This window comes from Engystomops pustulosus, chromosome 1 (genome assembly GCF_040894005.1).
Source record: "Engystomops pustulosus chromosome 1, aEngPut4.maternal, whole genome shotgun sequence".
In the NCBI taxonomy this organism is placed as follows: Eukaryota; Metazoa; Chordata; class Amphibia; order Anura; family Leptodactylidae; genus Engystomops; species Engystomops pustulosus.
In genome coordinates this window covers 82,494,573-82,507,713 of record NC_092411.1, presented here as the reverse complement: position 1 = coordinate 82,507,713, position 13,141 = coordinate 82,494,573, and the positions used below count along the sequence as shown (strand labels likewise).

The 13,141-nt window shown below is 43.0% G+C and overlaps 1 protein-coding gene across 1 annotated transcript in view; it reads left to right on the top strand.

Moving 5' to 3' along the window:
- The first annotated feature begins 941 nt into the window (after positions 1–941).
- The window catches only part of LOC140126317 (sodium/glucose cotransporter 1-like), a 41,485-nt gene continuing 29,285 nt past the window's right edge, over positions 942–13,141 (top strand). The window contains exons 1-3 of the mRNA XM_072145606.1: positions 942–1,116; positions 3,663–3,734; positions 6,552–6,656. Of these exons, the coding sequence (XP_072001707.1) occupies positions 991–1,116; positions 3,663–3,734; positions 6,552–6,656 (303 nt within the window). The 5' untranslated portion in view covers positions 942–990. The remainder of the gene's footprint in view (positions 1,117–3,662; positions 3,735–6,551; positions 6,657–13,141) is intronic.

The window sequence follows — 13,141 nt, the reverse complement described above, 5'->3', positions numbered from 1 at the left end:
CATAGCAGGCTTCTGAATGGGGCCCCCTTACTTTCCTAAAAAATATGCATATTTGAATAATCACAAATGTGAGTTATAATCACACACATTTATACACTCATTTATACTTATCTACATACGGTGCCATATACAGACATACAGAATATATACATACATACACACTGTAAAAACTTGCAGAAAATACACAACACAAATACACGCACACATATACAGCATATATACACCACATGTATGTTATTTACTACTATGCTGTACAATGTGAAGAATAATGTATATAATGGTGCACATACCCCATTCTTTTGTGTGTCAGGTCAGATGAGGGGGCCCCCTGATACTGCGGGCCCTATAGCAGCTGCTATGGCTTCTACCCATGTAGTTACGCTATGTTTAAGAATATATATACTTCACTGCTAACTCTAGTTAGCCTGGTATAAGCTGCTTTTTTCAAAAACGACACAATTATAGTAAATCTTATACTAATATATAGAAAATGTACACAGGCAATATTCAAATTTAAAAGTCTGTGAATTTTGCAAATTAGCATTATCAAGTAATTTAATTATATTTCCTCTAAGACTGTTAATTTCTGGGTCTAAGGGTCACACTTAAACCATAAAGCACATCATGTTCTAAAAACGTTACTTCTTACACCTTTTCTATGAAATAAAGGCAGACTAGATGCAAACTACTCTGAGATAGCTGCCAAGCTGGCATCATGTGACACCTATTCGTTTGCTCTCAACTACTTGTTTTTTTCTGGATGTCTTAGCTCTCACTGGTTTATTATGCAATAGTGCACTGCAGAGGACATAAAGGGCTTATCAGTTTTCATGATTTTATATTGAAATCAGGGACAGGTTACACATTGATGGCACAGTAAGGGGCGGAGAACAAATGAGGATAGGTTTATAATTAATCCCACAAGAATTAAATATCTTTCGGGTACCTGGTGGCAGTGCACAGTGTCTCACAGATGGTGACGCAGGCAACATGGCAACCCCTCCAAGTGCCACCACTATTGCTCCAGGCAAAGATAACACCAGTCCAATAAACAACCCAGCCGATATATCTGTGATTGTGGTATATTTTGTTGTGGTACTTGCCGTAGGAATATGGGTGAGTACTTCATTTTTCTGGGAACTGTGTTTGTTTAAAGCATATGGTGTAGAACCACAATGTCACTGAAATGATTTGTCTCTGTGCTTCACCTGAGGGTATTATCTAAGTGGTGACAGGTATTGACCCTACAACCTACATACAGGGATCTGGACTTAATTGCGGAGAAGCCACAAGGCCAATAGCTTAGAGAAGTCTCTTTTCAGTGACAGCTGACCCAGGCTGGATTAGAGATGCCGAGACTCAACATAAAACGTCCTGCTTGAGATCTGGTCCAGTGACAGCTTAAACGTATCTATCATTTCATATGATATTTTATATTGTGTGTGTGTATGGGGGGGGGAGTGTTGTTAACATTTTTCTAATATAATTAATTAAGAAATTCTCCTTCGTTTGTAAAGAAACAGAAATAGTTAGGTGTCTCTCTCTCTTCTCTTCTCCTGTTGTTTACACAGCTGTGAGTGAGGAGTGAGTGTTAACCCTTCCTGCTTTCTCCTTGGCTATAATATGCTACGAGCCCTATATTCAAACATCAAATTGAAATTTATGGTTAGGGAAAGTAAGTAACCCTTTTTTTTCTTTTTCCATTTTTGTGTAAATTAGGTCACACACCATACTGTCCTGGTTTATTGTTGCTCTATTCAATAACAAATGATAGTAAATGTTACAATCTGTTTCTGGTTTACTTACTCTGTCTATTGGTTGTACTGAAAAATATATCCAGGAAACACATGCAGAGATACTTGTGCTTTATACTGATTTTATTTAATACACTGTAATGATTTAATGTAAGAGATCCATCTTTATCTACAGTAAATGTCCCCTTAATATATGGTATTTATTCTATAACAGGGACAAAATATATACATGATCAATATTAAATAAACCAGGTAGGTAGAGGAAGAAGTCAGGGGCATAACTACAGGGGTAGCATCTACAGCAGCTGCTATGGGGCCCACAGTGTCAGAGGCTCCAGCTAAAGAATGGAGGATGTGCAGCATTATATACATGTTATGCTTCACATGTTGTACAACATAATAAGTATATAACAGTGCACATCTTCCACTATACACACCTGAGTGTAATTGTAACTCACATGTTTGATTATACAAATATGCATATTTTTTTAAGGGGTGTCCCATTAACAATTCTGCTATGGAACCATGCCTCTCTTAGTTACATCCCCGGTAGCAGGATTAAAAAATGAACAGTTTTTCAAATTGCAAATAAATACCTAAATTACTCACTCACTAAATGCAGTGTTTGGGTGTGTTAAAAGTGGTGTTAGAATAACAGTTAATAATGCAGAATGTACAATTGAAGTACAGATGCAGAGTGGCAATAGCTACAGCCAGGCAGCCCATAAGACCAGGTATAACAGATAGAATCATCGAACCATGTGCATGTGCAGTACTCAAAAAGGGTTGTCCAGGTACATAGTTTTTATATATGGCTGGAGTGCTTTATAAATAATATAGAGCAAATACTCACCTCTTTCCCTGCTCCCATTCAGCTGTAGCTATTTGATTACAGAGGAAGGCAGGCCACCTTCAACTTGGAAAGTTACATTAGCGATATGCCAACCCCACACCCTCATTACTCCACTGAGTGCCAGTCGTGACCAGGCATTTGGAAGCTACTCACCATGATTCAGGCTTTCTATTGCACACACAATGGTTGCTTCCCATGGACAGGGGATAAAGGAAGAGGTGGAAGGAAAGAAGTGGACAGAAAGGCTGGTTTCTTGCACTGCTATTTGAAACTTTTTGGTCTAAAATGGTACGTTTTGGTTACAACTAAGACCAAAAAATCTCATAAAACAGTACAGGGACACAGTGTTAGATCCCCCCTAGTATATTTCTATCTAACCCAATGATTTATTCACAACAATAAGTTTCAGCACCTCCTCTATGCTGCTACATGTTGTGAATAAGTGGGAGTTTGGGAGCAGAATTTCAGGTTTACTGCATGTACAGTACTGTCTGAAAACTTTAAAGGAATAAGTCTCCAGAGATTATTTAGAATTATCTTGTGTTAAAAATAACACGTCAATTTATCATAAAAATGGCTATACATGACATATGCGTTATTAAGGACATAACAGGGCACAGTTACCAAGGACCATGCACCAGTTTTCTGTCGGACTTTGCAAGTTCTTTTCAGTGCCAACTGCTTGCACTGGTATTTAAGAAGTGCCTGCTCCACATCTGTGTCGCACGTGACCATTTTGTGGCGCGGCTGCACTATTGTTCATGCAACACAAAATTCTGCAATGAAGGAGGCGTTTCAGTGCACAGTTAGCCCGTGCACCAGATTTAACATGCAAAGTCTGACAGAAACGTGTCCACTGGCCCATATTAAAAGAAAGTTGGTGCACTTCTGTCAGAGCATTGCAGAGGGCGCCAGATTCATGCAGAACGTGCTCCAGAAATCCTGAATCTGGCGCCCTCTGCACACTGCACATAGTACACACTGTACTGTTCTTCATAAATGTGCCCTAGTGACATACATATTTGCCAACATATTTTCTTACTTTTTTTCTTCAGGCTATGGTAAGGACAAGTCGTGGTACGGTAGGAGGTTTCTTCCTGGCTGGGCGAAGTATGGTGTGGTGGCCGGTAAGTTTTGTCAAATGGATATTCTGGTCATTTCAGTGGAAAATTGATAACTGATTGTAGAATGTGATATAAAGTCTGCACAATGTGCTCTATGTCAACACTGAACCATATAGAAAAAATATAACATTTGTTCTTTGCCTTAATGCTCTTGTTTTTAAGAAAAAAGTATTTTAAAATTACGCCAATGCACCAGCATGTAAGTGTACTTGGTTTACAATCCTAGTAGTAGATTTGCCTGTGTGCAGTATGATCCCTGCATATTTTACAAATTAGGTTTTTATTGCAGCTTGGGTGCAAAGAATAGTAAGAGCCTCCACAGCTGCAGATATGATTCAAAACCAATCCCTTCGGGATATTCTTCTAATTTTATTTCTGGAGCTTTACAAAGTTCATTTCCATGATAGATTGACAGAACTAGATGCGATAAGTCCCGTGCTGTGAGACATGCCAAAGTAGTGACCTCTGATCAGACAATCTCCACAACACAGTGTCACTTCTACAACGGGAAAGGTAAACTGATGTTATCCTTTTCAAAGATGCTGTGAAAGCAGTAAACATATCGGAGGCAAATGACAACCCTGGCAAGCGGTAACAAAGCTTTATCCACAACCTCACCTTCAACCCCATACCACCACAGCCTATTAGCACTATTGATTTTTCATATTTTCCTTCCAGAAGCCATTACTTTTCTATTTTTAATCTTAAAAAATACTTAGAAGTATTATAGCTTATTAACTGTACCTTGCAGCACCATTTTATATTCTTTAAAATTTACTTGAAAGCTGAAGAAAAAACATAAAACTGAAGAGGAACTAACAAAAAACACTGCAAACAAGGAAAAAACAAAAATAGTGCGTGCTCACCCTTGGCGCTGATCTCGTCAGGTGTTCAATTGGCGGTGCTCGCCTGGAGAAAATAGCCTGGTCCGGTCCCAAGTAGACTTGTGCATAGGAAAAAGAAGAAATCCTTAGGCACCAGCATGAGATGAGTTGCAGTAAAAAACTTCTCTTTATTAAACAAATAAAATGTTACACGTTTCGAACCACGCTGTCGCGGTCCTTACTCATATGTGTACACATTATCTTATGTTTTTTCCTGCATCCTTATGGACATTTAAATGGATCTTTAATAAAGAGAAGTTTTTTTACTGCAACTCATCTCATGCTGGTAACAAAAAACATAATCCTGGATGTTAAGGGGACTGCCTTACAAGGCAGCCAAGACCAAATGTTTTTTACCCAGTCTATATGATGTGGGTGCATAAAGTGCATTAAGGTGTAGTGTGACAATTGAAGTTTAACCCCTATATGCAGGATATGGGATAAGCAGCTGGATCACCAGGTATAAGACACTTGTCCCTTATATTTAAGGTAAGAATAAATAAAAGAATAATATAATTAATTACAAATATTTAGAAAAAGCACACAATGATGAGCTTTAAAATGTTATGCAAATTTATGTTTACCAAGAAAATAAATCTGCGCTGTTCAAGGAATAAAACTTATACATTTCATTCTGTTAACCCAACTAACAAAAAAGTAAAGAAATGAAAATGTGTCTGATCCTGAATACTGAAAGTACACTGTCCTGAACTGGTTAATAATACATGCAATTCAAGTAATAAACTAAGTAATAAAAGAAGGTTGAGGATCAGGTCACTTACGTAAATTCTATAAAAACTTGTCCTATGACCCCACCACCTGCTTTGCCACTGATGCCCTTTTTTGCTTTTTGCATTTAGGTTTTAAAAAAACATAAACCATAACATTTTTATTTTTCTGTTTACAGAGCTGTATACGTGCTTTTTTACTCTGCAACAAATTTTACTTTCTAGTGTTTGTATTTAATATCCCATGTAATGTACTAGGAAGCTGGAAAAAATTGTGAAATTGACAAAAAAAATGCATTTGCACCATAGAACTTCAGAAGATGCAGTTGTAGTTGGATGCAGTAGGCGGGGGTGGAGTCATTGGTGATGAGGGAGGGGTCAGCAGGTATTGGGGCCCACCGGTGCATTCACCGATATACTGGTGAGCCAGTCCGACCTTGCTTAATAGGCTAGAAAGGATTACAATAGAAGGTAAAATCAATATGGAAAACACCATTATTACATCCATTACTGTCACATATTATGTCAAAGCCTATTTATGCCTAGAAAACACTCCATTGACCTCAATAAGTCAAAACCAGATTATTGCTACCTATGGTCGTGAGGCTACTATAAAGTATATCACCAATTCTGTTGTGACACATTGGGGGTCATTTACTAAGGGTCCAATTCGCGCATTTTCGCCGGGTTTCCCGAATTTTTCTGATTTGCGCCAAATTGCCCCGTGTTTTTTGCGCACGCGATTGGATTGTGGCGCATCGGCGCCGGCTTTCACGCGCGGAAATTAGGGGCGTGGCCATCGTAAAAGCCAACTGAGTCGGCAAAACCGCAGAATTTTTTTTAAAAAAAAGTGTCGCTTGACACGTGCTTACCTGCACCCAGGATAGGATCATGAACTCCTGCGAACTCCGGCGGACTTCAGCGCAACAGCGACACCTGGTGGACATCGGGTGCACTACCTTAGTGAATCGCCGGAAGACCTGAATCCTCGACGGAGAACGCGCCGCTGGATCGCGACAGGATCGGGTAAGTAAATGTGCCCCATTGTGTCTGCTCAAGTAATGTTGTACTATTCAACCTGTACCCTACAATTAGTGCCACAAGAGGTCCAGTACTGTAGTCACATTGGTGCAACTGTCAATTTTAGATACACCCTTGCATCATGTATCTAAATGAGCATTAATTAACTCAGGTTCTTTGCCCTTTAGATTGGAGCTTCTCTTTTTGCAAGTAACATTGGAAGTGGTCACTTTGTTGGTGTGGCAGGTACAGCATCTGCTGGTGGGATTGTCATCGGTGGCTTCGAATGGAATGTAAGATGTAAACATACACTTTATATTAGTACAATATAATTCTATTGTCTGTAATGCTATTTTCATAACAAACAGGTGACAACTATGGCTGTGGCAACCAGTAAAATTCCATTGTTAGGCTGCATTCACACACATGTATGGGAGACGTATATACGGCGGCGCTCACCTCCTCCTCCTCTCCCCGCGCTGCCGTGTGCCCACCGTGCTATGGTGCGTCAGGCACACAGCAGTGTGAATGCAGCCTTACTTTGTAAACTACAATAACGTAGATTTTGTAATGTAATGTCATTTGTACAATACAGATACAACTTGTAAGAACGGTAATGTATGTAGGTAAAACTAAATGAACTGGTCTTACCGTATTTTTCGGTATTTTTATAGGCCAGTGCGCCTTATATATGAACTTATACAGAAATATACTACACACAAGATGTACTGTACATTTACCAGTGTTTAATAGCTCCATCCCCAGAAATCTCCTGCATCTTCCCAAACTGTACACAGGGTCCCTGGCTCCTGAAGTGCCCTGGCACCACAACTAACATTGTGCCCATCCTGCCCTCCCCTAACACGGAGAGACCGGAGCTGCCATAGTGCTGACCACGAGGGAATCGTCATCAGTAAGAAATCCCCCATACCTGACAGCCCTGTAACAGGGAAAAGAGAAGGAGCCACTGGGAACCCCACAGGAATAACACCCTGGCTGAGGAGGGAAGGAGAAGAGGCAGAGGGAGACCACTTAGCCCCTGCTGCATCACCCTGCATTAACCCCCAGCAGCCCATACCTCTGAGGTCGGAGCTCTCTGACACGCTGAAGACAAGTTTCCCGGGAAGTGTAGGTGGCTTGAACTGTGCACAGGTCTGCCACCTGCTGGTCATTTTTGGGTACTGCTTTTGATCCTGCGCCTTATACTCCAGTGCGCCTTATATATGAAACTAGATGTCTTAGCAGGCATTTATTAGAGGTGCGTCTTATACTCCGGTGCGCCTTACAGGCCGAAAAATACGGCCTACGGCCTATTTCCACATTTAAAAGACCAGTGCACCTTCAAAGGAATCCAAACTAGAATGACCTTAAATAAATGAACAACTCTTAAAGCTCCTAGCTCTAACTCTTAAAGCAGGGGTCAGGAACCTTTTTGGCTGAGAGAGCCATAAGCGCCATATATTTTAAAATATAATTCTGCGAGAGCCGTACAATATGCTTAAAGGGACACTGACAGAACAATGGCTCCAGCAGTCATTAGTACAGCAAGGAGTGTTCCTCTCCCCCCGTACTAAGCTTCCACTGGACCAAAACAATTGTAATTCCCTGTAAAATAAAAAATAGATAATTTACATTCGAGCTTGTCCCTATACATGAGCCAACCGCTGCAGAACATCCCCATACAGACGACAGCCGCTGCAGAACATCCCCATACAGACGACAGCCGCTGCAGTACATCCCCATACAGATGCCAACCGCTGCAGAACATCCCTATACAGACGCCAACCGCTGCAGAACATCCCTATACAGACGCCAACCGCTGCAGAACATCCCTATACAGACGCCAACCGCTGCAGAACATCCCTATACAGACGCCAACCAATGCAGAACATCCCTATACAGACGCCAACCAATGCAGAACATTCCTATACAGACGCCAACCAATGCAGAACATCCCTATACAGACGCCAACCGCTGCAGAACATCCCCATACAGACGCCAACCGCTGCAGAACATCCTTATACAGACGCCAACCGCTGCAGAACATCCTTATACAGACGCCAACCGCTGCAGAACATCCTTATACAGACGCCAACCAATGCAGAACATCCCTATACAGACGCCAACCAATGCAGAACATCCCCATACAGACGCCAACCAATGCAGAACATCCCTATACAGACGCCAACCAATGCAGAACATCCCTATACAGACGCCAACCAATGCAGAACATCCCCATACAGACGCCAACCGCTGCAGAACATCCCCATACAGACGCCAACCACTGCAGAACATCCCCATACAGACGCCAACCGCTGCAGAACATCCTTATACAGACGCCAACCAATGCAGAACATCCCTATACAAACGCCAACCGCTGCAGAACATCCCCATACAGACGCCAACCGCTGCAGAACATCCTTATACAGACGCCAACCGCTACAGAACATCCCCATACAGACGCCAACCACTGCAGAACATCCCTATACAGACGCCAACCAATGCAGAACATCCTTATACAGACGCCAACCGCTACAGAACATCCTTATACAGACGCCAACCGCTGCAGAACATCCCTATACAGACGCCAACCAATGCAGAACATCCCTATACAGACGCCAACCAATGCAGAACATCCCTATACAGACGCCAACCGCTGCAGAACATCCCTATACAGACGCCAACCGCTGCAGAACATCCCCATACAGACGCCAACCGCTGCAGAACATCCTTATACAGACGCCAACCGCTACAGAACATCCCCATACAGACGCCAACCGCTGCAGAACATCCCTATACAGACGCCAACCAATGCAGAACATCCTTATACAGACGCCAACCGCTACAGAACATCCTTATACAGACGCCAACCGCTGCAGAACATCCTTATACAGACGCCAACCGCTACAGAACATCCTTATACAGACGCCAACCGCTACAGAACATCCTTATACAGACGCCAACCGCTGCAGAACATCCCTATACAGACGCCAACCAATGCAGAACATCCCTATACAGACGCCAACCGCTGCAGAACATCCCTATACAGACGCCAACCAATGCAGAACATCCCTATACAGACGCCAACCAATGCAGAACATCCCTATACAGACGCCAACTGCTGCAGAACATCCCTATACAGACGCCAACCGCTGCAGAACATCCCTATACAGGCGCCAACCGCTGCAGAACATCCCTATACAAACGCCAACCAATGCAGAACATCCCTATACAGACGCCAACCAATGCAGAACATCCCTATACAGACGCCAACCAATGCAGAACATCCCTATACAGACGCCAACCAATGCAGAACATCCCTATACAGACGCCAACCGCTACAGAACATCCTTATACAGACGCCAACCGCTGCAGAACATCCTTATACAGACGCCAACCGCTGCAGAACATCCTTATACAGACGCCAACCGCTGCAGAACATCCCTATACAGACGCCAACCAATGCAGAACATCCCTATACAGACGCCAACCGCTGCAGAACATCCCTATACAGACGCCAACCAATGCAGAACATCCCTATACAGACGCCAACCAATGCAGAAGATCCCTATACAGACGCCAACCAATGCAGAACATCCCTATACAGACGCCAACTGCTGCAGAACATCCCTATACAGACGCCAACCGCTGCAGAACATCCCTATACAGACGCCAACCGCTGCAGAACATCCCTATACAAACGCCAACCAATGCAGAACATCCCTATACAGACGCCAACCGCTGCAGAACATCCCTATACAGACGCCAACCAATGCAGAACATCCCTATACAGACGCCAACCAATGCAGAACATCCCTATACAGACGCCAACCGCTACAGAACATTCTTATACAGACGCCAACCGCTGCAGAACATCCTTATACAGACGCCAACCGCTGCAGAACATCCCTATACAGACGCCAACCAATGCAGAACATCCCTATACAGACGCCAACCGCTGCAGAACATCCCTATACAGACGCCAACCAATGCAGAACATCCCTATACAGACGCCAACCAATGCAGAACATCCCTATACAGACGCCAACCAATGCAGAACATCCCTATACAGACGCCAACTGCTGCAGAACATCCCTATACAGACGCCAACCGCTGCAGAACATCCCTATACAGACGCCAACCGCTGCAGAACATCCCTATACAGACGCCAACCAATGCAGAACATCCCTATACAGACGCCAACCAATGCAGAACATCCCTATACAGATGCCAACATGTGTCTAAGCTGCTGCATAACCTCACATTAATGTAGAAATGCAGTGGTGGGGGAAGATATGTGAGGATGATGCAGAGGGGTCTCAGGAGAGCTTCATAGCTGCACACAGGACACTAAGGGGTTAAGGCAGAGTGTGAGGAGACACTGGGGGGAGGGAGCACTTAGCTCTGGCTGATTCCGGGCTGCTGACTCCTTCTCCTTCATGTCTCCGGAGTGTGCAGCTCTCTGGTCTCCTCTGTCTGAATCTCCCGCGCTGCTACATCCAGCGCGGGGATTGGCTGCAGGCAGACAGTCTCCTCCCCTCCCTCTCACACACGAGGAGACTGCTGCAGGGAGGGAGAGAGAGGTGCCGCCGCTGAATTAACCCCGCGGAACCTGCGCTGCTCTGCAGAATACATCCAGGGGCATAACTACAGCCGGGGGCACAACAGCCTGGTCTTGGCAGGCATATTAGCAGTTGCTGCGGCTGTAGTTAAGCCCCTGGATAGGAGCCCCGGCTGCGAGCCAGATGCGGCCATCAAAAGAGCCATATCTGGCTCGCGAGCCATAGGTTCCCGACCCCTGTCTTAAAGCATTAACCAATGAAAAATATATAAAGCTTAGCGATCAGAAGTGACCTCTTACTTCAAGATAAAGCTTGACTTAAGTATAACTGGAACTTTGAGAAATATGCCTCGCTGAGCTTGGAGCTTGGAGTGGCGGTAACTTTGGAGAATCTAAATTTTTCATTATGGAAAACACATGCTAGTAGGCATAACACCAGAATTCAATGACTTCCATTAAAATCATGTAGATTACTGTATTTCAATCCCATTAAAAAGCTTGTGAACATGGAGACAAAGAAAAAACTAGTGGACATGGTGTATCTCTGTATCTATGTCAACAATCTTTTTAATGGAATTTAAATAAACGGAATGATTTGAATAGAACTCATTGGGGGACATGTATCTTTATTTCTGCTAGTTAAATTGTCCCATTTTTGCGGCTTTTGGCGTTTTTGCGACTTTTTACTGCGACTTTTGCTGACATTTTAAAAGTGCAACTTGGTCTGCACCTTGTGCAGTGTGCCTTATGTATCTTTGTTTTCCAGATGTTCTGTGCAACTTTTCATTTATGTATTACTTTTTTTGCTTATTTTTGAGACTTTTCAGGCACAAATCTGCACCTAGTCCAGGACAGGTCCAAAATTATTTCACATGCTTTAAATGTTTAAAATTTTGCACAGTAACCTGCTTTTTGAAAATTCCGAAATTTTTGCATTTACATTTTTTTATTGGTTTTTATTGTATTGGTAACTTCTAATGATGCGATCACAGGTTGCATTTTGATTGCGTTTTGAAACATATTACAACACCTGAGGAGACGTGATCTGCCTAATTACATTACTGTTAACATTTGCATTTACAAAACAAAATATAAATGTGATGTTAACGCATGTGTTAAAATCACGTTTGCTATGCGTTTTGTGAATGCAAATGTTAACAGTAATGTAATTAGGCGTAACGCCTAATTAGACAAAATGCAACTAAAATGCAATCAAAACGCAACCTTAACATCATGTGTGACCGAAGCCTCATATGTCATCATCTCCGTGGGGTCTGACTAGAGTGCTTAAAAATGCAGGACTCAAATCCAAAATTAACAGTAGTTTCCACTCCTGCATATAACCCCTTCACATGGCTTGTGTCCATGTGGATTTGAGACATTTGCAACAAAAAGTCTCAAAAAGACGCCTGCCAGGATAGGAAAAACTGAACATGTATCACAAGTAAAAAGACATGATCATACATAAGGCGCAAAAAAGACCAGCCAAATGTCTCAAAAATTCACCAAAGAAAAAAAAACTATGATACATGTCCCCCAATGGATGTCTGTGTTTTTCTTTCTTTTATGTCAGGGGTCAGGAACCTTTTTGGCTGAGAGAGCCATAAGCGCCATATATTTTAAAATATAATTCTGCGAGAGCCGTACAATATGCTTAAAGGGACACTGACAGAACAATGGCTCCAGCAGTCATTAGTACAGCAAGGAGTGTTCCTCTCCCCCCGTACTAAGCTTCCACTGGACCAAAACAATTGTAATTCCCTGTAAAATAAAAAATAGATAATTTACATTCGAGCTTGTCCCTATACATGAGCCAACCGCTGCAGAACATCCCCATACAGACGACAGCCGCTGCAGAACATCCCCATACAGACGACAGCCGCTGCAGTACATCCCCATACAGATGCCAACCGCTGCAGAACATCCCTATACAGACGCCAACCGCTGCAGAACATCCCTATACAGACGCCAACCGCTGCAGAACATCCCTATACAGACGCCAACCGCTGCAGAACATCCCTATACAGACGCCAACCAATGCAGAACATCCCTATACAGACGCCAACCAATGCAGAACATTCCTATACAGACGCCAACCAATGCAGAACATCCCTATACAGACGCCAACCGCTGCAGAACATCCCCATACAGACGCCAACCGCTGCAGAACATCCTTATACAGACGCCAACCGCTGCAGAACATCCTTATACAGACGC